Source organism: Chenopodium quinoa, unplaced genomic scaffold (assembly GCF_001683475.1).
Source record: "Chenopodium quinoa cultivar QQ74 unplaced genomic scaffold, ASM168347v1, whole genome shotgun sequence".
Lineage (NCBI taxonomy): Eukaryota > Viridiplantae > Streptophyta > Magnoliopsida > Caryophyllales > Amaranthaceae > Chenopodium > Chenopodium quinoa.
The window spans coordinates 5700896-5726395 of record NW_018744878.1 but is presented as its reverse complement, the minus strand read 5'-3'; the positions used below and the strand labels follow the sequence as shown (position 1 = coordinate 5726395).

The 25500-nt window shown below is 38.6% G+C and overlaps 2 protein-coding genes across 2 annotated transcripts; one reads left to right on the top strand and one right to left on the bottom strand.

Annotated features, from left to right (window-relative positions):
• Positions 1 to 771: 771 nt before the first annotated feature.
• LOC110705765 (auxin transport protein BIG-like) lies at positions 772 to 21688 on the top strand. The gene is made up of 14 exons (XM_021883689.1): positions 772 to 1456; positions 1559 to 1665; positions 2844 to 3009; positions 3107 to 9171; positions 9297 to 9914; positions 10042 to 10222; positions 10857 to 11091; positions 11176 to 15732; positions 15812 to 16034; positions 16146 to 16550; positions 17800 to 17943; positions 18622 to 19647; positions 19772 to 20275; positions 20685 to 21688. The coding sequence occupies exons 1-14, from the start codon at positions 1204 to 1206 to the stop codon at positions 21468 to 21470; spliced, it is 15270 nt and encodes a 5089-aa protein (XP_021739381.1). The 5' UTR covers positions 772 to 1203; the 3' UTR covers positions 21471 to 21688.
• A 313-nt stretch (positions 21689 to 22001) lies between these two features.
• LOC110705764 (U3 small nucleolar ribonucleoprotein protein IMP3-like) lies at positions 22002 to 25088 on the bottom strand. The gene is made up of 5 exons (XM_021883688.1): positions 24877 to 25088; positions 24582 to 24729; positions 24343 to 24450; positions 22895 to 22969; positions 22002 to 22591 (listed from the first exon to the last, which is right to left on the bottom strand). Exons 2-5 carry the CDS (start codon positions 24713 to 24715, stop codon positions 22360 to 22362), a joined length of 549 nt encoding a protein of 182 aa, XP_021739380.1. The 5' UTR covers positions 24716 to 24729; positions 24877 to 25088; the 3' UTR covers positions 22002 to 22359.
• Positions 25089 to 25500: the final 412 nt, after the last annotated feature.

Sequence of the window (25500 nt, the reverse complement as noted above, 5' to 3'; positions counted from 1 at the left end):
TTCAAATTCGCCAACAACACCACCAACAATAACAAGCGGGTCGGCCACCATCAATCTTGGCGGCAAACAAACGAAAATTCTATGAAAACGTGGTGAAATATAGAGCATGGTTAACCCTAAAGGGTAGTGTATGTCATCTAATTTCAATTTTCCATTGTACCTAGCTAATTCTCCATTGAAATTCATCAAATTCGTGTGATGGATCGGAGGAGAGAGAATTGTAATGTTACTGGAAGAGTTGCAGAACAACGTTAATGAAATCTTTCTTGGGTTAACCTGGTAATTACACAAATACCCTCAATGTATAGGGTGCGAAGACCAATGCAACCCTAATTGTTTTCATGAAGATTGTTTTTTTTTTTCTCCCAATACTTATGAAAATTAAAATAATTTAATGATGAACTTCTTCAATTTCTTTTTTCCCCCTTTTTGATTTCTCCATTTTTTGTCAAGATTGAATATGAATTATGTACTTCATTTATTTCAAGTAAATGTCTTCTCATTTCACGTGAAAGATTTGTTCTTAAATGAAAGTCTCATTTCACTTTTTATAAATGTTTTATTTGCTTTTAATTAACTTACATCACCATTTTTTTTTTCTTAATCACTTTTACTCAAAAAGGCAAAACTTATTCAGGGTATGTTCTCATACGTTTATTTTCAGTTCAGTTAATTCAGCTCCTACATTCCTTCTCTTATAAAATATTCAATTCAGTTCAGTCTATGAGAACATACCCTTATTCTCAATTAATAATTAATAAGTTTTTATTAATTATTTTAAAAAAACGTGTGAAGAAAAAAAAAAAAAAGACTTTTAATAAAGAGATTTAAAGTCGGTTAAATTAACTCTATAAATTTCTTTCCTTCATCAAGAAAACTTAAAACAGTTTAACATAACCAAAAGAATCCAAAAGAACTTGTCCAAATCAAACTCAAAAGAAAATAAAAGTCCCATTTCTTCTTTCCACCGTTGTTCCAGTTCAGTGCATCTAAAAACACCACCTCTCTTAAACCTCCTCTAAATTCTCCCTCCCTCTCTTCCTGTCTTTCTCTCTCCTCTCCCATTCCACGACAACATCAAACCACCACAAATCTCTCTCTCTCTAAAACTTTCTCTCTCTAGCTTTCTCTCTCATCTTCTCGCTACTTCGATGAATTGATCGTCAATTCTCTGTCATCCGATCGCTCTTTGAAGGTGCATCAATGGCGGAAGAACTCGCCAAACTCGTCGAAGCTCTATCGGCTCCGCAAAACGATCTCTCTTTGAGACTTCGAACTTCTGGTTCACTTAAATTAGGGTTGCACCACTTCTACTCTATCCTCAATTACGGCGTTGAAGCGATCGATGACGATGATTTTGATAACAAGTTAGGTCTTCAGAGTTGGAGTCATTCTCAGATTCATTCTGTTTGCTCTCTCGCTCTTTTGATTGCTTCCGCCAATCGATCTCTTTCAGGTACTTTCTTCTTCAATTCGATCACTTAAATTTTCGATTATTGGAATTTTTTTTTTGAATTTTTTCATATATTTTGTTGTTTTCTGTGGATTTTTTGAGCAGTTGAGCATGTTGAGCCTGTGGTTTTTGCTACTTTACATGAATCAATGGAGTTCGCTTTGTGCTGCTTGGAGAAATCGAAGATTAACAGTGATGACTCGAGCTTGCAGGTCAGTGAATTGTTTTGTATTGCAGATTTTTTATTTTTTATTTTTTTTATATATAGAACAAATAGTAGAAAAATTGAACTTAAATGCTGTAGTCTGCCTTTTGGTAAATGCTATGGCATTTCGGATTTGTCATTTTTTATTTTTTGTTTTAAGCTTATGCGCAGTTCATATGCTGAATTCTGGAGAACTGTTGTGGTAGAAATGTGCATCTATTTCCTTGTTATTGGGGGAAATGTTATGAAATTTTCTGTTATTTGTAATTGATGAAAGAGAAGAGATAGTTTGTGATCTACACATGAAGTGAGTGATTTTCTTTGTTTGATTCCATTTTAACGATTTTGAAAATTTTGGAAGGTTGATGGCGATTTTTATTTTATTTATGCAAGGATTATTTGAAGAAGAAGAGGAAAAATTCAGTATGGATTTAGGAACATTCAATGTTTTCCGTGTTGTGTACATCTAGTCAACATATAGATATATAGTATGTTTGATGAATGTTTAAGATTTACTATTGTAGCAATTATTACTGAATAATCCTAAAAATGTCATGAGCAAATAAAATTGTTTCTATTAGAATACAAATTATTGTTGTATGTCATAATTGTGCTGTGTTTGTTCATGATAGCGTATCATTTTTGCTTCTTAACATCATTTTGTAACTTAATTGGTGAAGTAGTTCAATTTTAGGAAGTATTAGAAGCATTCTAAGAAGAATTCTGTGACTTATGATATCTGCCTTTTGGCTTATTATGTGAAGTGGTATTTCCTTGGTTTGTTTAAAGATGAACTAAATTATTAAAGATATATTGCTCTTAGGTTTTTTCTATGGCAATTAATTTCGTGAGGTTCATGGATATCACACATCTCTTTTCTATTTTGTACCTTTACTGTATTAGTGGCTGGATAATCAGTTACTTGCATTTGACTGTTTATCATGACACTGCATATTATATAAGCATTTCCTTTCTTTGTGAAACTTAAAATACATAATATTTGTACACACTTGAAGCTGAAAAGTGTTTGTTCTTTTCCTTCTCATGTTCCATTTCTACCATCTTCAGTGGAATGGAGAAAGGAATATAATGTTATTTATTTTCTGTTAAGGATTTTGTTCTACATTATGTGTATTGGATTGAATGACAAAGCACTAACCTGCTTTTTTTCCATATGCATCCCAGAATCTTGCAGTAAAGTTGCTGGAAACAGGATTACTGGGTCAGATTGATAATGAATCTGATTTATCTCAGTCTGGCTTAGCCAATTCCCTTGTGGATGGCTTGCCTCTTGTCTCCTTTGATGATAAAGGTTCTCTGTCAGAAAAGCACACTCGGTGGAACTTGCAAGGTATGGTGCTTTTGTACTTTTATATTGTCGTTGCATTCTATATTTCTGCATTTTATCAATTTAACGTTTCTGATTTTCTCGATTGTTGTATGTGAAGGTGAACAACCTGTTGATCAGCTTGTTATGACATTAGTTTCAGACATGCAAATTAAAAATGCCATACAATCGCCTACAGATTCCTCTTTTTCCCAGGATTTCAACAAGTTAGTGTCTTCTTCACAGCAGTGGGCTGTTCTTCGCTTAAGATGCATCCATCGGCTCATTATATATTGTAAAGAACTTATTCAGCTTCCAGAAACATTGGATGTTAAAATGGCAGATTTGAGCATTTGCCGGAAATTGTCTCTTTCATTGAATATTCTGAAGTTACTCAGAAATCTTGCACGGAGTGTCCCTTTTGTTGAACTGGACTCTGAATTGCTGCAGAGTATAGCTGATTTTGCTGACATGCTTCCTGGTTTGTTTAGACCAGGGATTGAGTTTCTAAGTATCAATTTAACTTCTGATAATTACTATGAAGGTGTTGTGCTTAATATCCTTGAAGAGTTTCTACATTTGGTACAACTACTTAACTGCGGTAAGAGTGTCTTTCAAAATGTTAGGGCATTTCTACTGGCTTCTATGTTTGATCTTTTGGATCTTAGTGTATGGAGATACAACAAGTCAGTCAATAATTTGAAACCTCCTTTGATATACTTCCCTCGCTGTGTTATTTATGTTGTCAAACTCATTGGAGATGTTAAAAATCAAGTTAGTGAGATGCATGCAGTGAAGGATTCTGGTGTGAACCTCTCACTTAGTATCTCTGATTCTGAGGCCAGAGGTGTTTGTCATGTTCGGTCTGACAAAATTATGTTGGCAAAGAGTTACACGGTCGAGGAACTATTGGAAATCATTTTTCCTAAATCAGTTCAGTGGGTGGATAATCTAATACATCTTCTTTATTTCTTGCACACCGAGGGAGGGAAATTGCAACCAAAACTTGAGAAATCTTGTTCTGGTGCAAAAACCAGCTCCATTTCTGATTTGGAGAACACTGGTTGCCATGATGATGAAGCGCTCTTTGGGGATCTCTTTTCTGAGGGTGGTCGTTCAGTTGGATCAAATGATGGGTATGAGCAAGCACCTTCTGTTAATCCACTCACCGGGTTCTACAACACGATAATACAAGCTGCTGCAGAATTATCCATTTTCCTCAGGTCCTGCATATTCTCTCCTGAATGGGTTGCCCCTGTTTATGAGGATGCTTGCAAGAAGCTTAGCAAATATCATATTGATTCTCTTCTGTCAATGCTTGGCCCTCAAACATCTTACTCTGAGGGGTTTGACAATGATACTGCTGTAAATGAGCATAGGAGGATAGAGCAAATTCAAGATGTATGCTTTGAGATGCTCCACGGTTTGCTCAAGCGGCATTCTCTCTCTGATGTGCTGGAGGATCACATTGTCCTTAAAATTTTGGAAGTCGAAAATGGTTCTTTCGTTTACAATGATCAAACCCTTATCTTGCTAGCTCAGACTTTAATCTGCAGGGTTGGTTCAGCTGGCAGCCATTTGAGGATTAAGGTCTACCAGCAGTTTGTGAATTTTGTTGTTGAAAAAGAAAAAGATGTGCGTTCTAATTGCCCTGAACTTAGGGAACTTCTCATTACTCTGCCCAATGTCTTCCACATGGAGATTATTCTTTTGGCCTTCCATCTGTCTTCTGAAAGTGAAAAGGTTGCCCTGGTAGACCTTATCTTCTCCAATATAAAGAACTTTGCTTCCACTTCGCAAAGATTGAGCAGTTCGCAGCTGTCATGCTGGGCTTTGATAGTTTCTCGATTGATTGTAATTTTTCGACACATGCTATTGAATATGCATGCTTGTCCAACATCATTTCTCATGGATTTCAGATCCAAGCTGAATGCAGCGCGATTTGTTGGATCCCATTGTCACCATCTCAATGATCCTGTGATATCGTGGTCCTCATTGATAGTCAATAATGTTATGAATTTGTTTATTAAAGAAGAGCCTCTCCTTGGTAACCTGCTTAATCACCTAATTGATTTTGAATCTGTGCCAGCGAGGCTGTTTAGTTCTGATGCTGCCCATGTACATTCGTCTTTGAGTTGGAATGATATATATGTTGTCTTTTCACTGATTTTGGAGTTCTGGAAGGGTAAGAAGGCTGCAATTATTGAGGATTTGGTTCTTGAGAGGTACATGTTTCTGCTTTGCTGGGATATGCCTGCTGCTGAGTTGTCCCCAAATCATCTGTCTTCTGTCTGGAGTGCCAAATGCAACCTTGATACATCAAGTATTGAACATTTTTTTCTTTTTAGCCATTTGCTGCTGGGACAGGGACACTATGATCTTGTGAATAGGGATGTGAACCTTGTAGATATTGTCATTGGGTTGCTTCAACACTTGTGTTCTGTTTCCATGCCCGATGACATTCTGGAGTTCGGTTGGGACTCGATGAGAAGTGGGCAGTGGCTTTCCCTGGTTCTTTCTTTCCTTTATGCAGGTTTTGGGAGCTACTGTGTTAAGAATTCTGTCTCTGGAGCCAACTTTGTTTGGACACAAGATGCATCTGATTCAGATTTTGTTGCTTTTGCTCACGGCTTCATCTCTGTGATATTGGAGACTAACAAGGTCCCAGTGATACTGAAAAGCCTGTCTTCATTGTTGGCAAAATATATCAAAATATATCAGAGGGCCTTCTTGTTCACTATTAGTGAAAACCAGTCACATGCCCAGAATTGCTCTCCTCTTTTGCTTCTCAAACATACTGAATTCGACGAGCTCATGAAGGATGAGATTTTGGTGAAAAACGGTCTTGTTCATGTGGGGCTGGAGTCTGTTTGTGACCTCCTTCCAAAAATTGACAATGTCATCAGCAAGAGGGCCTCTCACATACTGTGTGTTATATCTTCTGAAAGCATGCTCCATGGTTTCCCTGCACACCCTCAAGCCTCTAGTGGTGCTCTTGTTTCCTCTGTTCTCAGTATCAGAGGAATACTTTGTCTTTTTGATTTGCTCTTCAAAATCAGAGGTACAAGGGGAGAAATTTCTGTGGAGACTGACGTGCTTCATGAAATTCTTGGTTCGGTGATGACAGTAAAATATGACAGGGTTTTACAGAACTTGAGTGGCAAGTGTGAAGATATATGCCGTGGGTGTACTGGTGCAGAAGGGCCGGATTATAGCTTGTTGTTCCTGATGAAGCAAATTGAAGGATTTCTTTTGGATATTAATATCAGAGGAAATGTTAACCATGTTAAGGTTGAACAGCTAGTTGTCAAAGCCATTGATATGATGGAAAGTCTACAGCGAGATTCCCTTGGGATCAATGTTTTCAGATTTTATCTTGGTGCTGAAGATGTTCCTCAACAGGTTGTTGACCTTTATGGTTCACAGCGTGGTGATTTGCTTATTCTGATTGACTCTCTGGATACTTGCTACTCTGAGTCAGTTAATGCAAAGGTTCTCAATTTCTTTATTGATGTGTTATCGGGGGAGCTGGGTGTTTATGTGAAACAGAGGATACAAAAGAAATTCCTTGGGGTGGATCTAAGCTGTCTGTCCAAGTGGTTTGAAAAGAGGTTGTTGAGTTTTCCTACAGAAGATTCTTGTAGTCTTTCATCAGTTACATGTGCTAAAGGAAGTTCAATGACCCTCAGAGAATCAACCATGAGCTTCATTTTGTGCCTTGTATCTCCTGATGACTCGCTTTCAAGAGAATTATACAACCATTTGTTTAACGCTTTGCTGCTTTCGTTGGAGTCAGCATTTAAAATATATGATATTCATGCTGCAAAATCTTATTTTGGTTTTGTGACCCAACTTATAAGAGACGAAGCATCAATGAAATTACTGCTGCAGAGTAGTCTCTCTTTGATGGAGAAACTGGTTGTTGATGAAAGTAAGCTACAGGGGCTGAAATTCCTTTTCAGTTTCTTTGAGACTATCTTGAATGAATCTGGATCTTTAACAACTATGCCAACTAAAAGTACTGGGAAATCTTTGTCTGGAAGCAGTCATGGGCTGGGATCTATAGCTAGTAGACCAGCTAGTTCTAGAAAAAATTCTGAGAGTTTGATTCTAAGTGCCAATCAGGATGGTAGTTCAGTGCCTTTTGAGTGTGATGCAGCATCTATTGACGAAGATGAGGATGATGGAACCTCTGATGGGGAGGCAGCTAGCATAGACAAGGAAGATGAAGAGGATTCTAGTAGTGAACGAGCCCTTGCTTCCAAAGTTTGCACATTTACTTCTAGTGGCAGCAATTTCATGGAACAACATTGGTATTTCTGCTATACGTGTGATCTAACTGTGTCTAAAGGCTGTTGTTCTGTTTGTGCAAAAGTATGTCACCGTGGTCATCGTGTTGTGTACTCACGTTCCAGTCGTTTTTTCTGTGATTGTGGAGCTGGGGGTGTTAGAGGGAGTACTTGCCAGTGTTTGAAGCCAAGGAAATTTACTGGAACTGAAGCTGCACCAGCTAGGGGTGCTGGCAATTTCCAACCGTTATTGCCTTTCTCAGAGGATGGAGATCAATTGCCAGATAGTGATTCAGATCCTGATGAAGATGTTTTTATTGAAGCGGATAACTCTCTGAGGCTTTCGGTTCCCAATGACATCCAAGGTGCAATTCCCCGCCTTTATGAAGAACTTGACCTTGAGGCGCAGGTGCTTAAAATTTGCAATTCGCTTCTTCCTTCCATCACAAGGAGAAGGGATGGCAACCTTTCGAGGGATAAAAGTCTGGTCTTAGGAGAAGATAAAGTACTATTATATGGATCTGACCTTCTGCAGCTGAAGAAAGCTTACAAAAGCGGTTCCTTAGATCTAAAGATTAAAGCAGACTACTCCAATGCAAAGGAACTTCGATCACTTCTTTCTAGTGGTTCTCTTATGAAATCCTTGCTCAGTGTGAGCAGTCGTGGTAGGCTTGCTGTGGGGGAAGGTGACAAAGTTGCTATATTTGATGTTGGACAGCTGATTGGACAGGCCACCGTTGCACCTGTGACGGCTGACAAGACTAATGTCAAGCCTCTCTCCAAGAATGTAGTTCGCTTTGAAATTGTACATCTTGCTTTTAACCCCTTGGTTGAGAATTATCTAGCTGTAGCTGGGTATGAAGACTGCCAGGTCTTCACTGTTAGTCCTCGGGGTGAAGTGACAGATCGTCTTGCCATTGAACTAGCTCTTCAGGGTGCTTATATCAGGCGGGTTGAATGGGTCCCGGGCTCTCAAGTGCAACTAATGGTGGTCACTAATAGGTTTGTTAAGATTTATGATCTTTCACAGGACAATATCAGCCCTTTGCATTACTTCACGTTGGCGGATCAAATGATCACGGATGGTGTGCTGTCTGTGGCATCTCAGGGTAAGGTGTATCTCATCGTGCTTTCAGAACTGGGAAGTTTGTTCAAGCTTGAGCTGTCAACTGAAGTTAACGTGGGGACCAAACAACTAAATGAAAAGGTTGAGATTCCCAATAGAGATGTCAATGTCAAAGGGTCGTCATTGTACTTCTCATCTACCTATAAGTTACTTTTTGTATCATATCAGGATGGAAGTACGTTTATTGGTCGGCTGAACTCTGATGCGAGCTCTTTAACTGAGATTTCTGCTGTATATGAGGATGAACAAGATGACAAGCGGCGACCTGCTGGGTTACATCATTGGAAGGAATTGGTTTCTGGTAGTGGATTATTTGTATGCTTTTCAAGTTGGAGGGCAAATTCTGCATTTGCTTTGTCCATAGGGGCTAAGGATATTTACGCTCAGAATGTACGACATGCAGTTGGTTCAAATTCACCTGTGGTTGGTGCAACTGCATATAAACCTATATCCAAAGACAAGTTTCATTCTCTTGTCCTGCATGATGATGGCAGCCTTCAGATATTTTCACATGTTCAATCTGGAACTGATTTCGGGTCAACTGCGACATCTGAGAAAGTTAAAAAATTGGGTCCAACCATCCTTAGTAATAAGGCTTACTCTGGTGTAAATCCTGAATTTCCTCTTGATTTTTTTGAGAAAACTGTGTGCATCACTTCTGATGTGAAACTGGGTGGTGATGCTGTCAGAAATGGTGATTCTGAAGGAGCTAAGCAGAGCTTAGCATCTGAGGATGGGTTTCTTGAAAGCCCCAACCCTTCTGGATTTAAGGTATGACCACTTTGCTTTGCAGTAATTCTTCAAGCACTTTAAAGATTAATTTTCCTGTCTATTTATGCTTCTCGATATTTGTAACTTTATTGCCCGTGAATAAACTACTTTGTTCTTCGGTTCAGATTACAGTGTCAAATTCAAACCCTGACATAGTAATGGTTGGCATCCGTGTACATGTTGGAAACACCTCAGCAAATCACATCCCTTCTGATTTGACCATTTTTCAGAGGGTGATTAAATTTGATGAAGGCATGCGGTGTTGGTATGACATTCCATTTACTGTTGCTGAGTCTCTCCTTGCTGATGAGGAATTCACGGTCTCTGTTGGACCTACTTTTAATGGCTCTGCATTGCCTAGAATAGATTCACTGGAGGTTTATGGACGCCCAAAAGATGAGTTTGGTTGGAAAGAGAAAATGGATGCAGTTCTTGATATGGAAGCCCGTGTACTTGGAAGTAATTCATGGGCTACGTCTTCTAGGAAAAAAATTCGTTCTATGCAGTCTGCACCTCCTGAGGAACAAGTACTAGCAGACGGGTTTAAACTTCTATCTAAGTTGTATTTGTTGTGCAAGCCTCTGGGGTGCACCAATGTTGAAGATGTGAAACCAGAATTAAGCTTGCTCAAGTGCAAGCAGCTGCTAGAAACAATTTTCGAAAGTGACCGGGAGCTATTACTGCAGTCTTCTGCATGCCGTATCTTGCAGGCTTTATTCCCAAAAAGAGAAGACTACTACCAAGTATAAATCCTTTCACACAGCACTATATTTTTCCATGCCTTTCTTTCTCATATTACATCTCATGCTAATATTAGAGAAAAGATTTGTGTCTCATGATCTGATGTGTACAGAATTAACTTTTATTCAGGTTAAGGATAGTATGCGCCTTCTCGGAGTGGTAAAATCTGCTGCTTTGCTATTGTCAAGGTTGGGGGTTGGTGGTTCTACGTCTGCATGGATCATTGAGGAGTTTACTGCTCAGATGCGTGCTGTATCTAAGATTGCTCTACATCGAAGGGCAAATTTGGCTGCTTTTCTTGAGACAAATGGTATGAAGAGTTCTGTAAATTCGCTGCTTCTTCTTTATTTATATTGTGTTTAGTCTTTGTGGTTGCCTTTTATTTATTACTGTAACACTTTAGTTGGTTGTTGAACTTACATTCTTGCAGCCGAAGCTCCCTAGCATTACATTATGCTGCAATCATCATGTTTTGTTGAGATTTTAGTCATTTATTATGCTCAAGTCTTGACATGAAGTCTACTAGAAAGCATTTGTATAGGTGTTTTCTGTTGATTAACTTACAGTATGTCTATTAATTCTATCTTTGTTAATCCTTTTTAAAATCCTGTTTTCTTCTTCTTGGAGGCATGAAAATACGAAATTAAGACAAATTTTATACATTGCCCTTTCCTAGAGCAATTTCCCTCTGTTCACTTTCTTGGATTGTTGTTGTCTCTAGTTTTGCTCTTGACTGCTTCATATATTAGCTCTTTACTCCACATGTCTACTACAACTTTCTGCCCGCTGTTTTATGATCAATCTATTTTACTGCCAGTATGTGCAAATTTCATTCCTTACACTTAAGTTTGGGGATATTTAGGTTTAAGGGTTTCATGGTCATACAAAAATAGCTTAGTTGTAAACCTGATATTTGATAGTGTGAATTTATTTTGATATTGCAGGTTCTGAAGTAGTAGATGGTCTTATGCAAGTCTTGTGGGGAATTTTGGAGATAGAGCAGCCAGACACGCAGACCATGAATAATATTGTTATATCTTCTGTGGAACTCATTTATTGTTATGCGGAATGTTTGGCTTTACATGGGAAGGAGGCAGGTGGACATTCTGTTTCTGCTGCAGTTTTGTTGTTAAAGAAGCTCTTAGTTTCTCCAAATGAGGCTGTCCAAACAGCAAGCAGGTAAACAATGTTCTTTTGCCTCTTGCCTTTTAGTTTGCATTTAAGTATAAACTACTGACATATTTCCCTTCATGCAATGAGTAGCCTGGCAATTTCTTCAAGATTGCTCCAGGTTCCATTTCCAAAACAAACTATGTTGGCTACTGATGATACGCCAGACAATGCTACTTCTGCATCTGCTCATCCTAGTGCAGTAACTGCATCTGGAGGCAATGCACAGGTTATGATGGAAGAAGATTCTATCACATCCTCGGTACAATATTGTTGTGATGGTTGCTCCACTGTCCCTATATTAAGGAGAAGATGGCATTGCACCATTTGTCCTGATTTTGATTTATGCGAAGCATGCTATGAAGTGCTTGATTCTGATCGGCTTCCTCCACCACATTCCCGAGATCATCCAATGACGGCAATCCCAATTGAGGTGGAGACATTAGGTGGAGAAGGCAATGAAATCCATTTTCCAGCTGATGAGCTAAGTGATTCAAGCATTTTACCTACTTCATCGAACTCAAATGTGCAAAACTCTACACCATCTATTCATGTGCTAGAACCTGATGAGCTTGAGGATTTCTCACCTTCAGTTCTGGATCCTGTTTCGATCTCTGCATCTAAGCGAGCTGTGAATTCCTTGCTTCTTTCTGAGCTCTTAGAACAGTTGAGAGGCTGGATGGAGACAACCTCTGGTGTTCGAGCTATTCCCGTCATGCAACTTTTCTACAGGCTATCTTCTGCTGTTGGTGGACCTTTTATACACAGTTCAAACCCTGAAAGCTTAGATCTGGAGAAACTGATTAAGTGGTTTCTGGATGAGATTAATCTTAAGAAACCATTTGTGGCCAGAAATCGATCTTCTTGTGGTGAAATCACAATCCTAGTCTTTATGTTCTTTACCTTAATGCTAAGAAACTGGCACCAGCCTGGTAGCGATGGCTCTGTTCCGAAATCTGGTGGATCATCTGATGCACTTGATAAAAGTTATACTCAGAATCCGTTGTCTGCTTCAATTGCTGCTTCATTATCTTCAAACATGCAAGATAAGAATGACTTTGCTTCGCAGCTGCTGAGAGCTTGTAATATTCTTCGCCAACAATCTTTTGTTAATTATCTCATGGATATCTTGCAGCAGTTAGTTTATGTTTTCAAGTCATCAGCTGGTAATCTTGAAAGTTCATCTAATTCACACCCTGGTTCTGGGTGTGGGGCTCTTTTAAGTGTTCGGAGAGAGCTACCAGCAGGCAATTTTTCTCCTTTCTTTTCTGATTCTTATGCAAAAGCCCACAGAGCAGACCTATTTGCTGACTACCATAGACTTTTGTTGGAAAACACTTTTCGGTTGGTCTACAGTCTGGTTCGCCCTGAAAAGCACGACAAAACTGGGGAAAAAGAGAAGGTGTACAAGATGTCTTCCAGCAAAGACTTGAAGTTAGAAGGATACCAAGATGTTCTTTGTAGTTATATAAATAATCCACATACAACGTTTGTTAGAAGGTATGCAAGAAGACTCTTTTTGCACTTATGTGGAAGCAAGTCTCATTATTACAGTGTTCGGGACTCCTGGCAGTTCTCAAGTGAACTTAAGAGGTTGCACAAACATGTTAACAAGACGAGTGGGTTTCAGAATCCTGTACCATATGAGAGAAGTGTTAAAATTATCAAATGCTTGTGCACCATGGCTGAGGTTGCTGCTGCACGTCCTAGAAACTGGCAGAAGTATTGTTTGAGGCATGCAGATGTTTTGCCACTTTTGTTGAAGTGGATATTCTATCTTGGAGAGGAATCTGTTATCCAGACACTTAAACTCCTGAATCTAGCTTTTTATACTGGAAAGGATATGAACATTTCTTCTCAGAAAGGTGAATCAGGGGATGCTTCAGTGGGCTCAATAAAATCAGCTGCTCAGCCACAGGATTCGAAGAAGAAAAAGAAAGGAGATGATGGTCTGGAGTCTAGTTCTGAAAAATCTTGCTTGGACATGGAAGTGGCTGTCAACATCTTCACTGAGAAGGATGGTGAAGTCTTGAGGCAGTTCATTGATTGCTTCCTGCTGGAGTGGAATTCGAGTGCTGTTCGCTCTGAAGCAAAGTGTGTTCTTCACGGCATCTGGCAGCATGGGAAGCAGTTGTTCAAGGAGAATATGTTAAAGGTGCTTTTTGAGAAAGTGAAGTGTTTGCCGATGTATGGACCAAACGTTGCTGAATATACGGAATTGCTGACATGGTTGCTGGGCAAGGTCCCTGATGTCAGCTCAAAGCAGCTAAATGCTGAACTTTTAGATAAATGTTTGACTTCTGATGTCATCCAGTGCTTCTATGAGACTCTTCATATGCAGAATGAACTACTGGCTAATCATCCCAATTCTCGTATATACAACACATTGAGTGGTCTTGTAGAGTTTGATGGATATTATCTTGAGAGTGAGCCTTGTGTTTCTTGTAGCTCTCCTGAGGTGCCCTACAGCAGGATGAAGCTGGAGAGCCTAAAATCTGAGACCAAGTTCACCGACAACCGTATAATAGTAAAATGTACGGGCAGCTACACCATCCAATCGGTTACGATGAATGTTCATGATGCTCGTAAGTCCAAATCTGTGAAGGTTCTGAACTTGTATTACAATAACAGGCCTGTAACGGACTTATCGGAGTTGAAAAATAATTGGTCTTTGTGGAAGCGTGCCAAAAGTTGCCACCTCGCATCTAATCAGACAGAGCTGAAAGTGGATTTCCCTATTCCTATTACTGCTTGCAATTTCATGATTGAACTTGATTCGTTCTACGAAAATCTTCAGGCTTCATCAATGGAGCCTTTGCAATGCCCAAGATGCAGCCGGCCTGTCACTGACCGCCATGGCATTTGCGGCAACTGCCATGAGAATGCATATCAATGCAGGCAATGCCGTAACATCAACTATGAGAATCTGGACTCATTTCTGTGTAATGAATGTGGTTACAGCAAATATGGCCGTTTTGAGTTTAACTTCATGGCAAAGCCTAGCTTTACTTTTGATAACATGGAAAATGATGAAGATATGAAGAGAGGACTTGCAGCAATAGAATCTGAATCAGAAAATGCTCACAGGAGATATCAACAGCTTTTAGGGTTCAAAAAACCTTTACTAAAGATTGTATCCAGCATTGGTGAGAGTGACATAGACTCACAGCAAAAGGATTCTGTCCAGCAGATGATGGTTTCATTGCCTGGACCTTCTTGTAAGATTAACCGTAAAATTGCACTTCTTGGTGTACTTTATGGCGAAAAGTGCAAGGCAGCCTTTGATTCTGTGAGCAAAAGCGTCCAGACTCTGCAAGGTCTTCGTCGGGTTCTGATGAATTATTTGCACCAAAAACACTATGCTAACACTACAGAAGCTTCAAGATTTGTGGTGTCCAGGTCCCCAAGAAGTTGCTATGGTTGTGCTACCACATTTGTTGTTCAGTGTCTTGAGGTATTGCAAGTCCTATCAAAGCATCCCAGTTCTAAGAAACAGCTTGTTGCATTGGGAATCTTAACGGAATTGTTTGAGAATAACATTCATCAAGGTCCAAAGTCTGCTCGCTCACAAGCAAGAGCTGTTCTTTGTGCTTTTTCAGAGGGCGATGTGAATGCTGTCAGTCAGTTGAATAATCTGATACAGAAGAAAGTTTTGTACTGCATTGAACATCATCGATCCATGGACATTGCTGTGGCCACCAGAGAAGAAATGTTGTTGCTTTCAGAGGTTTGTTCGTCAACTGATGAATTTTGGGAGTCTAGGCTACGTGTTGTTTTTCAGTTGCTATTTACCTCAATAAAAGTGGGCTCAAATCATCCAGTCATATCAGAACATGTGATACTTCCTTGCCTGAGAATTGTATCTCAGGCTTGTACGCCTCCAAAACCTGACTTGCTGGAAAAAGAAACAGTCGGAAAGTCTTCTAATATTCAGCCTTCAAAAGATGACAATAGCTCAGATGTTCCTAGTACCTTGGGTGCCCCAGCCAATGGGAGCAAGTCTACACTAGAGTCATCGGAGAGAAATTGGAATGGTTCACAGAAAACTCAAGACATTCAATTGTTGAGTTATTCAGAATGGGAAAGGGGAGCATCATATCTTGATTTTGTCAGGAGGCAGTGCAAAGTTTCACAGGCATCCAGAGGTTCTGGTCACAAGTCAAGATCTCAAAGGTCTGATTTCTTAGCTTTGAAGTATGGACTTAGATGGAAACGCCGTGCTTGTTCTCGGAGTAACTTGTCATCATTTGAACTGGGATCATGGGTTTCAGGACTTATATTAAGTGCTTGTTCGCAATCAATAAGATCAGAAATGTGTATGTTGGTTAACCTGCTCTGTGCTCAGAGTTCAACTAGACGGTTCCGCTTGTTGAACTTGTTAATGGCATGGTTGCCCTTGACTCTCTCCGCTGCTGAAAATGCTGTGGAATATTTTGACTTGCTCTTCAAGATGATAGAGACAGAAGATGCTCGCTTATTCCTTACTGTCAGGGGATGTTTGAGTACTATATCCAAGCTGATTACCCAAGAAGTAATAAATATAGAATCCCTGGAGAGGAGTCTGCATATTGATATTTCACAAGGGTTCATACTTCACAAATTAATAGAGCTTCTTGGAAAATTTTTGGAGATCCCAAAAATTAGAGCAAGGTTGTTAAAAAATCTTCTTAATTTTGAAATTCATTGGTAACTGACTTTGTTAATCCTTAAGTTATTTGTCTTCTTTCAGATTTATGCGAGACGACTTGCTCTCCGAAGTTTTGGAAGCCCTGATTGTCATTCGGGGATTGGTGGTCCAAAAGACAAAGCTAATTAGTGATTGCAATCGTCTGTTGAAAGATCTTCTGGACAGTCTTCTGCAGGAAAGCAGTGAGAATAAGCGACAATTCATACGTGCTTGTATCTGTGGCCTGCAAATTCACGGAGATGAAAAGAAAGGACAAACTTCCTTGGTAAAGCATATCTGCCCCCCTAACCCTTTGTAGCATTCTTTGTTATTATTTCTGGAAACCCATGTAATTAACTTGCTCATGATGTCTCTATCTAAAATGTATCTATTGCAGTTTATCTTAGAGCAGCTTTGCAATCTGATCTGTCCATCAAAACCAGAGTCTGTGTACTTGTTGATTCTTAATAAGGCCCACACTCAGGAAGAATTTATCAGGGGTTCCATGACCAAAAATCCCTATTCCAGCGCTGAGGTTGGTCCTTTGATGCGTGATGTAAAAAATAAAATTTGCAATCAGTTGGATATGGTCGGGCTTGTAGGGGATGATTATGGAATGGAATTGCTAGTTGCTGGGAATATTATTTCTCTAGATCTGAGCGTTTCACAAGTTTATGAGCAAGTGTGGAAGAAGGCCAATGTTCAATCTTCAAATACTGTAACTAGTGCGACTATGATACCCACTGGTGCTACTGCTTCTACAAGGGATTGTTCTCCTATGATAGTGACATACCGTCTTCAGGTTAGCTCTACCTCCTTCTGTTAGTTAATTTGATGGAGGCTGGTTTGACTGTCTCTTGCATATATCTTAAAATTTTGGAACTGATGAATTTAGTGGAAAATATTCATGTAAAATTATTAGTTTGTCTCTGTGACTTCCTCCCTAGTAACCTGTGGAATCATGAGAGTGAGTTTCTGATTAGCTGACTAAAAATCTTCTTCTTCTAGTATTTAATGAAAGTACTTAAGCCCCTAATGTCTATTAAACCATTTTGCTAGATTGTATAGAAATTGTCAATGATGATGGGTTTGGTGAAAAAGAAAACATCTACCTGACCTTATTTTTAAAATTTTTATTTTCTCTTTGGTTTATTATCATCCAATTTTTGCCCATTTGCTGCAATTTTTATAACACATACAGCGTAGATAGTCAATCCTGATTTTCCTCTATTTTCCATCTTTATCGTCCTTTGTCTATTGTGAAACAAAACCAATGGGAGAAGGATGCATGAGTTGTAGACTCTTTTTTCTGGGTGTAAGAAAAAAGTGAATAAAGTAAGAGAAATGGAGTAAAAAGGTGGATGGGTGTAAGAAATAGGTAGATAAAGTAAGAGAGTATAAAAACGTATAAATAATGTAACTATGTGTAGGATGGACAAAATAGTAAAAGTAACTAAAGTAGATGTGAGCTGAGCTTTTTAAAAGGGCTTGAAAATGCCATGTTCCCACATTGATATGTTATAAAACTAGTGTGTGGCCCGGGCGATGCCCCGGGTTGCTAGTTTGTACTTGTTTAATTTGCTAATCAAATTCGGCTATTTAGATAGTAAGACTTGTTGGTTTTGGGTTTAAGTCTTGCTATAAACATTTTTTAGTTGTCAAACTCTATCATCACATAATGGAAACAAATAGAATAATATGACACAAATTAACTTATCTAAGTTAACTATAATTTTGTTGGATAAAAAAACACATTTAATAAATGGCTAAGATGGTAAGACTCTTAAGACTTGTTGGTCTTGAGTTCAAGTCTTGTTATAAGTATTTTTTAGATGCAAATCTAATACATGTAAAAGTGACATATCATGTTTATAATGACATGTGGCGCATATTGCTGACATGTCGAATTTAAAAAAAAAGTGACACGTGGAACTATTCTGTTTAGGAACGCTTTTTAATATATAAGTATAGATATAGATTATATTGTTCTAAGCTTTGTTAGCAGTACTAATCTTATCTCTAATTTCTTGTGCTTTTTGAAACAATGATAGGGATTGGATGGTGAAGCCACAGAGCCAATGATTAAAGAGCTGGATGAAGATAGAGAGGAGTCTCAAGATCCAGAGGTTGAATTTGCAATAGCAGGTGCAGTTAGGGAGTATGGAGGGCTGGAAATCATATTGGACATGATTAAGGTAAGTCAAAATTTATCTTACTTAAATGATTCTCTTTCCGACCGCTCGCATTTTTTCTTGTCTGGATTGTCGTCAAGTATCTTACGCAGAATTTTTATGGGGCTGATAGGATTGAGACAATTGAGTAATCATAAGAAGAAAAAATTGCAAATAAATTGGTAATGGCCTTGGTATGAATCAAGATGTTATTCTTTGAACATCTAGTTGACTGTAGCTTCAACAACAATGTTGTAGGCAAATAACTTTATTCCTTGTGCGGTATATGCTTCACTATTGTAGGCAAATAACTGACGTCAAGTAGATTGTTTTCTATGCTCAGCTAGTCAGCTGCTTCTCTATTGTTCTACTTTTAGGCTACAGCCATAAGTTGGACTTAATGTCATTTTTCACCCAATTCTTAAATGAGTGATAAATATGCTGATGTAGAATTTGAAGTAATGCTTGGTGCTTGCTAAATGTTGCTTCAAACAAACGGTGCAATTCTTGCTGTGAAATTTGCTTTGACGGTTTATGCATCTATTCAGTATACTCAGCTGTCATAAAATATTCTTTTAGTGTTCTTTTTTAAATCTTGATTATTTTATTTTCAACATATATTAGCAGTGTTTAATTTGACCAAATTGATTTTTCTTGAAGTTATGCATGATGATAAGAGTTGAACTTGTTTTAAATGTACAGCGCTTGCGAGATGATCTGAAGTCCAACCATGAGCAGTTGACTGTAGTGCTCAATCTTCTGATGCATTGCTGTAAGATAAGGGAAAATAGACGAGCCTTATTAAAATTGGGAGCTTTAGGTCTACTACTTGAAACAGCAAGACGTGCTTTCTCTGTTGATGCTATGGAGTCTGCTGAAGGCATCCTTTTGATTGTTGAAGCACTGACCTTGGAGGCTAATGAGAGTGATAATATTAACATTACACAGGGTGGTCTTACCATCACTAGTGAGGAGAGTGGTGCTGGTGAACAGGCCAAGAAGATTGTACTAATGTTCTTGGAACGATTATCTCATACCTCTGGCCTGAAGAAATCAAGTAAACAACAAAGAAACACTGAGATGGTGGCTAGAATATTGCCTTATTTGACCTACGGTGAACCTGCAGCCATGGAAGCTCTTGTCCAGCATTTTGATCCTTATTTACAGAATTGGACAGAATTTGACAAGCTACAAAAGCAGCATGAAGACAATCCAAAAGATGAGAGCATTGCACAGCAAGCTGTAAATCAGAGGTTTGCAGTGGAGAACTTTGTCAGGGTCTCCGAGTCTCTCAAAACAAGCTCTTGTGGTGAGCGGTTGAAGGATATTGTACTGGAGAGGGGGATTACCGAAGTTGCAGTTCAGCACCTTAGAGAGATATTTGCAGTTGCTGGGCTTCCTGGCTATAAATCTATGGAAGAGTGGACACTGGGTTTGCAACTTCCTTCTGTTCCACTTATCTTATCTATGCTAAGAGGATTATCCATGGGTCACTTGACCACTCAAAATTGTATTGATGTCGGAGGCATCCTGCCTTTGCTCCATGCATTGGAAGGAGTATCAGGGGAGAACGAGATTGGGGCAAGAGCTGAGAATTTACTGGATACACTATCTGACAAAGAGGGGAATGGAGACGGATTCTTAAGTGAGAAAATTCTTAAGTTACGGCATGCCACTAAGGATGAGATGAGACGCCGTGCTCTTAGGAAAAGGGAAGAATTGCTGCAGGTATGTTGTGATAGGTGACTTAGGGAACATCTTTTGTTTGCTTCATCTTCCAAGGCTTGTTTCTTTGTTATGGCTGTAAATGTTTTGTTAGGTTGCTAACTTGACTCATTGTGGCTTGTTACAGGGACTAGGAATGCGGCGGGAGTTATCTTCTGATGGTGGAGAGCGTATAGTTGTTTCTCGACCAAATCTTGAAGGTTTGGAAGATGTGGAGGAAGAAGAAGATGGCCTAGCATGTATGGTATGCAGAGAGGGTTACAGTTTGAGGCCCAATGATCTGCTGGGACTTTACACCTACAGCAAGCGGGTAAACCTAGGTGTTGGTACTTCAGGGAGTGATAGAAGAGAGTGTGTCTACACAACTGTGAGTCATTTCAACATTATTCATTTTCAGTGTCATCAGGAAGCTAAAAGAGCAGATGCTGCTCTAAAGAATCCCAAGAAAGAGTGGGAAGGGGCTACCCTCAGGAACAATGAGACTCTTTGTAATGCATTGTTTCCTATTAGAGGCCCCGCTGTTCCATTGGGTCAATATGTTCGCTATGTTGACCAGTACTGGGATAATCTGAATGCTCTGGGACGTGCTGATGGAAGTCGCCTTCGGTTGTTGATGTATGACATTGTTCTGGTACGGCCACTGTTTATGCCTTCAAGCTTCTTTTCCTTGTGTTATTATTCAGTTTCCTAAAGTTTGATTTGAGGATAGGAAATCTCACTAGTCATGCAGTTGCAATGACCAATTATTAAATCTTGCCACGAATTTTTATGTGATGACGTATATACTCATAATCTCAACTTGCTTTTAGAGATGTAATGACGTATTCCTGGGCTATGGTTAACTTTTTAAGATGGATACATAGTTTTGCCTCCTGAAGTCATTGAGTTCTTAGTCCTTGGACACGATATTCTATTACTTACATCTGGTGTGCTTCACACTAGGGAAAAAAGAAATCCCTCATTTATAAGTGAGTTTAACATCATATATGTTTTCCTTGTTCTTGTAGCCCTTTTTGACCATTTTTCTGCTCCCTGCACAGATGCTGGCCCGTTTTGCAACAGGAGCATCTTTCAGTTCTGACTGCAAAGGTGGTGGGAAAGAGAGCAACTCCAAATTTCTGCCTTTTATGATCCAGATGGCTCGTCACCTGCTAGATCAAGGCAGCGGTTCTCAGCGTCGATCAATGGCAAGGACAATCTCGACATATCTCACCTCATCCTCAGATTCTCGACCTTCGCCCTCATCTCCATTGCAGCCTTCTTCTGGTGGAACTGAAGAAACTGTACAATTCATGATGGTGAGCTCTCTCCTTACTGAGTCCTATGACTCTTGGCTCCTACACCGACGTGCCTTCATTCAGCGAGGGATCCACCACGCATACATGCAACATGCACACAGCAAATCTCTGCCCAGAGGATCGGGGTCAACGAAATCGGAAATATCAAGCACGAGCGGTAGCGATGCTCTACTGCCCATCATTCAACCCATGCTTGTCTACACAGGTCTAATCGAACAACTCCATCAATTTTTCAAACCCAGAAAGTCCACTGCTGGGGTATCTTCTGAAGGTGAAGGAACATCACAAGAAGGGGATGATGAGAATGGCTGGGAGAGTTGGGAAGTAGTAATGAAGGAGAAACTATTGAATATGAAGGAGATGATCAGTCTTCCGAAGGAGCTTTTATCATGGTTGGATGATATGAATTCTGTTGGGGATTTGCAGGAAGCCTTTGATGTTATTGGTGCCTTAGCAGATGTGTTATCCGGTGGGTTTAAAAGCTGTGAAGAATTTGTGCAGGCAGCTATAAATGCAGGGAAGAGCTGAAGATAAACGTATATATCGGCAGATTGTATTTTTGATGTACAATTCAAGTGTTAAGAGTTCTATTTTTCTGGGCTTTTGCTGTACATTATTACAAGTTCACGTCGATTTTTGGTACATTGAATAAACTGCATTTGAATCTTTCATCCTATAATCAATGAAGTCTCAATTTGCTGAGCTGATTATGGAAAATCCCATCTATCAACCTTCCTGACTGTTGAGTATGCTTTTATACGAAATGCTGGAATTTTTTTTAGTTAACATGGACTTGCGCATCTGCACGCGCGCGAGCCACATCAATTTGTGAATCTACGTGTGCTCTCTATCAACCTGTTCACAGGATAGTAGCTACCACGGTTGACACAAAACCAAGGTAATACTTATTGAATTTGCCTTGGATGAAAGGGATGACTAATAACCAATAGACGTTGGAAGCATTCGTGTTCCATTACTATATATGAATTTATCAGACTAAAAGACATTAGTAAACGTATTTGAGAGTGAAAAAGACATTAAGAAAAAAGATTACAGGAATTAAGGCCCAGAAAGTAGTCAGATTCTTCATACGTTGATCATAAATGAAGTACAGTTGGGTGGTAAAAATAGACCATTAAGCCAAAACTTCAATAGATGGACCTAGAGTAGTATTTAACCAAAACAATTGAGGTCCACTGTTTTACACAATTTGGTTCCAATCCAAAATCAGTCAATTTACTGCATACAACTGCACAAATTGATTGAACAATAATACTTCATATATGATTTGATTTCTTCTACTTGTAACCAGTACAGCAATATCATAAAAGTTCAAAGTAAAAAAATAAGGCCTCAAAATTAAGGACTACCCCACAAAAAGAAAGAACCATGAGTATTCACCATAGCTCACTAGTCACTACTGCATAAGATCATAGTCATCCAATTTGTCATTATATTGTAATACTTTCTTCTTTATTTTGGATGAATCTTCCCAGGTCACAAAATCTTCCATATTCCTGGTAACAAGGAAAGCTGGGTCTGTCACTGTCTCGGTACCCACCCGAATGTGTCCCTGTTCAATGTATGTCACAGCTTCTTTCAGATACTCTGCAAACTTCAAATGCACCAGTATATACGATAGCCTCCGTCTGCAAACAAAAAAGGGGAACTTCAGGATCTTTACTTGCAAGGGTTACTTTTTGTTATTTTATGCTATTATATACACATATAGCGGTATTTGTTTCCTTGGGCAAGGAATTCAAGCTGTCAGCCAAGAAAATAATGTTTAATAGTATAATTTTTGGTTTCCATTGCAAGGAATTTGAATTGTGTCAACCATGAATACAGCCTTATGCCCTTATGCAATCCCTTCTTTAGACAAAATAGAGCAACAAAAGTATAGAAAAGCCATGGATCCAGTAACAGGTATACATAGTAAAGCTTGTATTAACCTGCAGATAGATGACACACTCAACCGTTCACAAACAGCCAAGCTTCTCCTGTTGGGTATTACACCCATATTATATCTGTAAAAAAGAAATACAATGGTATGTGAGACAAACTTGAAATTTGCATCTTAACAACATCATACAAATAGAAGACATGTTTTCTTTCACATGAAAACAGCTCTACCATTGTGGTTTCTTTCACTTTTGCAGTACAAGGCTTGAACAAATATGAATAACAATGAGAAACAATAATTGGATACATCATTCATAATTCCATACAATCCAAACTAAGTGAAAGGACAAACATTTGATGCCAGGCAGCTGTCCGTTACACTAATGGATACAATAATCATCAAACACTAATGGCAGCAATACATAGACAGAAAGCCTGAACTATAATTTTTGGTCTGGGTCAAGTCAATTTCGACAATTCCTTAAGGCGATTCATGTTAGCCGACCTCAAATCATTTTGGGACTAAGGCTTCGTTGTTGTTGTGAAGTCAACTTGGCCGTGTGTAGTTGGCCTGGTCCCCTATCAATCTATCATGGAGTTTGAGAACCATATCCTCACATTACAATTTATTGAAACAATCATGCAATATGACAATGCGAGAATGTGAAAACTACAAACAACCATGTAGTATATATATAATAAATAGAGTTAAGGGATAGCACAGTGGTCCCATATAACCAAGTTACTAGCTTTGGTTAAATGCAACCTATTGTGGGGAGGAGGGGAGAGGGGTGTATGTGTGGTTTTGGGGGTGAGGATGATTGCCTAGGGCAGGTAAACTGGGGTTCTAACTAATATAGGAAACCACATCTTATCATCAAGAAAGTTTATGATATGCTGCATTGAGTAACACAATTTGTCAAGTGGATTAGTAATGCGTTCCATTTCAATCCTTAAAACCAGCATCACTCAAGAAGCATCATGAAAATACTTAATTGCCATATAACTCATGATCAGTGACCAATGGCATGGCAAGTTTCTAACAACAAACTACAAATTAATCCCCTAAACATATCTATCATCATATGAGATTAACTGCAAACCTCAAACTAAAATCATACCACGATATATGCTAAGTAGATAAACACCTGGATATTAATCACAGAACGATTGCTACACACTATTGAGCAAAACAAGACTTTCTTAACCATCATTCTATTCAACCATCATTCTATTCCCTAAAATCAATATTAATCAAATAGCGAAATCCCATTCAATTTAGCAGTAACTCGACTCTTGGTTGTAAAACGACACCAATAGTTACGAATTACACACACTACGAACTCGAATCCCCAAATATTGTATGATTCCACAATCAACAACTAACCAATTCAACAGTGCAAAAAAAAAAAGCGCAACATGATACAGTGTATTAAATTAAAATCAACAAGTATTAAATCCACCAAAAATCAAAGAGAAAACAAGAAAGAAAGCTCACAGCTTTTCCAAGAGATTATCAGTCATCTCAATTCGATCAGGGTCTTTCGGGTCCATCTGCTTCAAAATGCTAACCAATTTCTGCGTCATCCTACACAAGCCATTATATCTGTTTTTCGGCACCCGAAAAGAAGAGACCAATCAACAACAACAAAAATACAAGAATTAAGAGAAACCCATCAAAAATTGCAACCCAGAACAAGAATTTAAGAGAATACAAAAGAGGAAAGCGATTGATACTTCTTGTAATCGTCACGGTCAGTAATATGGTATCGCTGCATAACAGAGGCTTCTCTGTGACCACCTTCTCTTTTCCATTCTAAGATGTTTAATTTCTTCAAAAGCTTGTGTTCATGAAATTTGAGCTTCCTCATCTTCCCTAATTTAGCTGAGAAAGAGAGAGGATTTGAAAATGTGCAAAACCCTAAAAATCAGAACATAAACCCTAAACCCTAAACCCCAAATTATGAGGTGGGGAAAGAGAATGGGAAAGGCTGAGAAATGGGAATAAGTGTGGAAAAGAGAGAATGAATACCTGATTAGTAGTGATGACTGAATCTTCCGATGAAGCTCCGGTGAAACTCCGGCGAAGTTTAGAGAATAAGAAACAGGCAACGAGGCAAAGTGTGAAGAGTCACTCGAGGCGAAGTGAAACTACTAAACTAGGCGTGAAGGAGATTTTTGTTAGGGTAAACAATAAAAGTTAGGATTTTTTGATTTTTTTTTTTTTTTCCCGAAGAGACTCCAATATCCCCTTCTCACTCCTTCATACTTTCTCTTATATAATTAATTTAATTATAATTATATTTTATTTTATTTTATTTTATTAATGGAAATAACTAATTAAAGTTTGTAAAGTTAATTAAATAAAATAAGCAATTTAGGTAGTAAAAAGAGAATTCGAAAAAATATATTAAACTATATCAATATGGGTGTCTAACTATCTAGGTCTTGAAAAATTATGAACACTGGTAATTTTTTCATAATTATTTACTTTATATTTTTTTTTTCTTAAAATGCAATTGAAAATATAATATATATATATATATATATATATATATATATATATATATATATATATATATATATATATTATACAAAAGATACATGATAATCAGGCCACATGGCGTGACCTGGTTGGTTCATATTACACGGGGAC

Excerpts from the sequence above, each read along its gene's own strand:
- LOC110705765 (XM_021883689.1), top strand. The coding sequence starts at position 1,204 with ATGGCGGAAGAACTCGCCAAACTCGTCGAAGCTCTATCGGCTCCGCAA. Across the intron at positions 3,010-3,106 it reads CACTCGGTGGAACTTGCAAG|GTGAACAACCTGTTGATCAG; the intron begins GTATGGTGCTTT and ends TTGTATGTGAAG. Across the intron at positions 15,733-15,811 it reads ATCCCAAAAATTAGAGCAAG|ATTTATGCGAGACGACTTGC; the intron begins GTTGTTAAAAAA and ends GTCTTCTTTCAG.
- LOC110705764 (XM_021883688.1), bottom strand. The coding sequence starts at position 24,715 with ATGAGGAAGCTCAAATTTCATGAACACAAGCTTTTGAAGAAATTAAAC. Across the intron at positions 24,451-24,581 it reads GACCGTGACGATTACAAGAA|ATATAATGGCTTGTGTAGGA; the intron begins GTATCAATCGCT and ends GCCGAAAAACAG. Across the intron at positions 22,970-24,342 it reads GATAATCTCTTGGAAAAGCT|ATATAATATGGGTGTAATAC; the intron begins GTGAGCTTTCTT and ends TCTTTTTTACAG.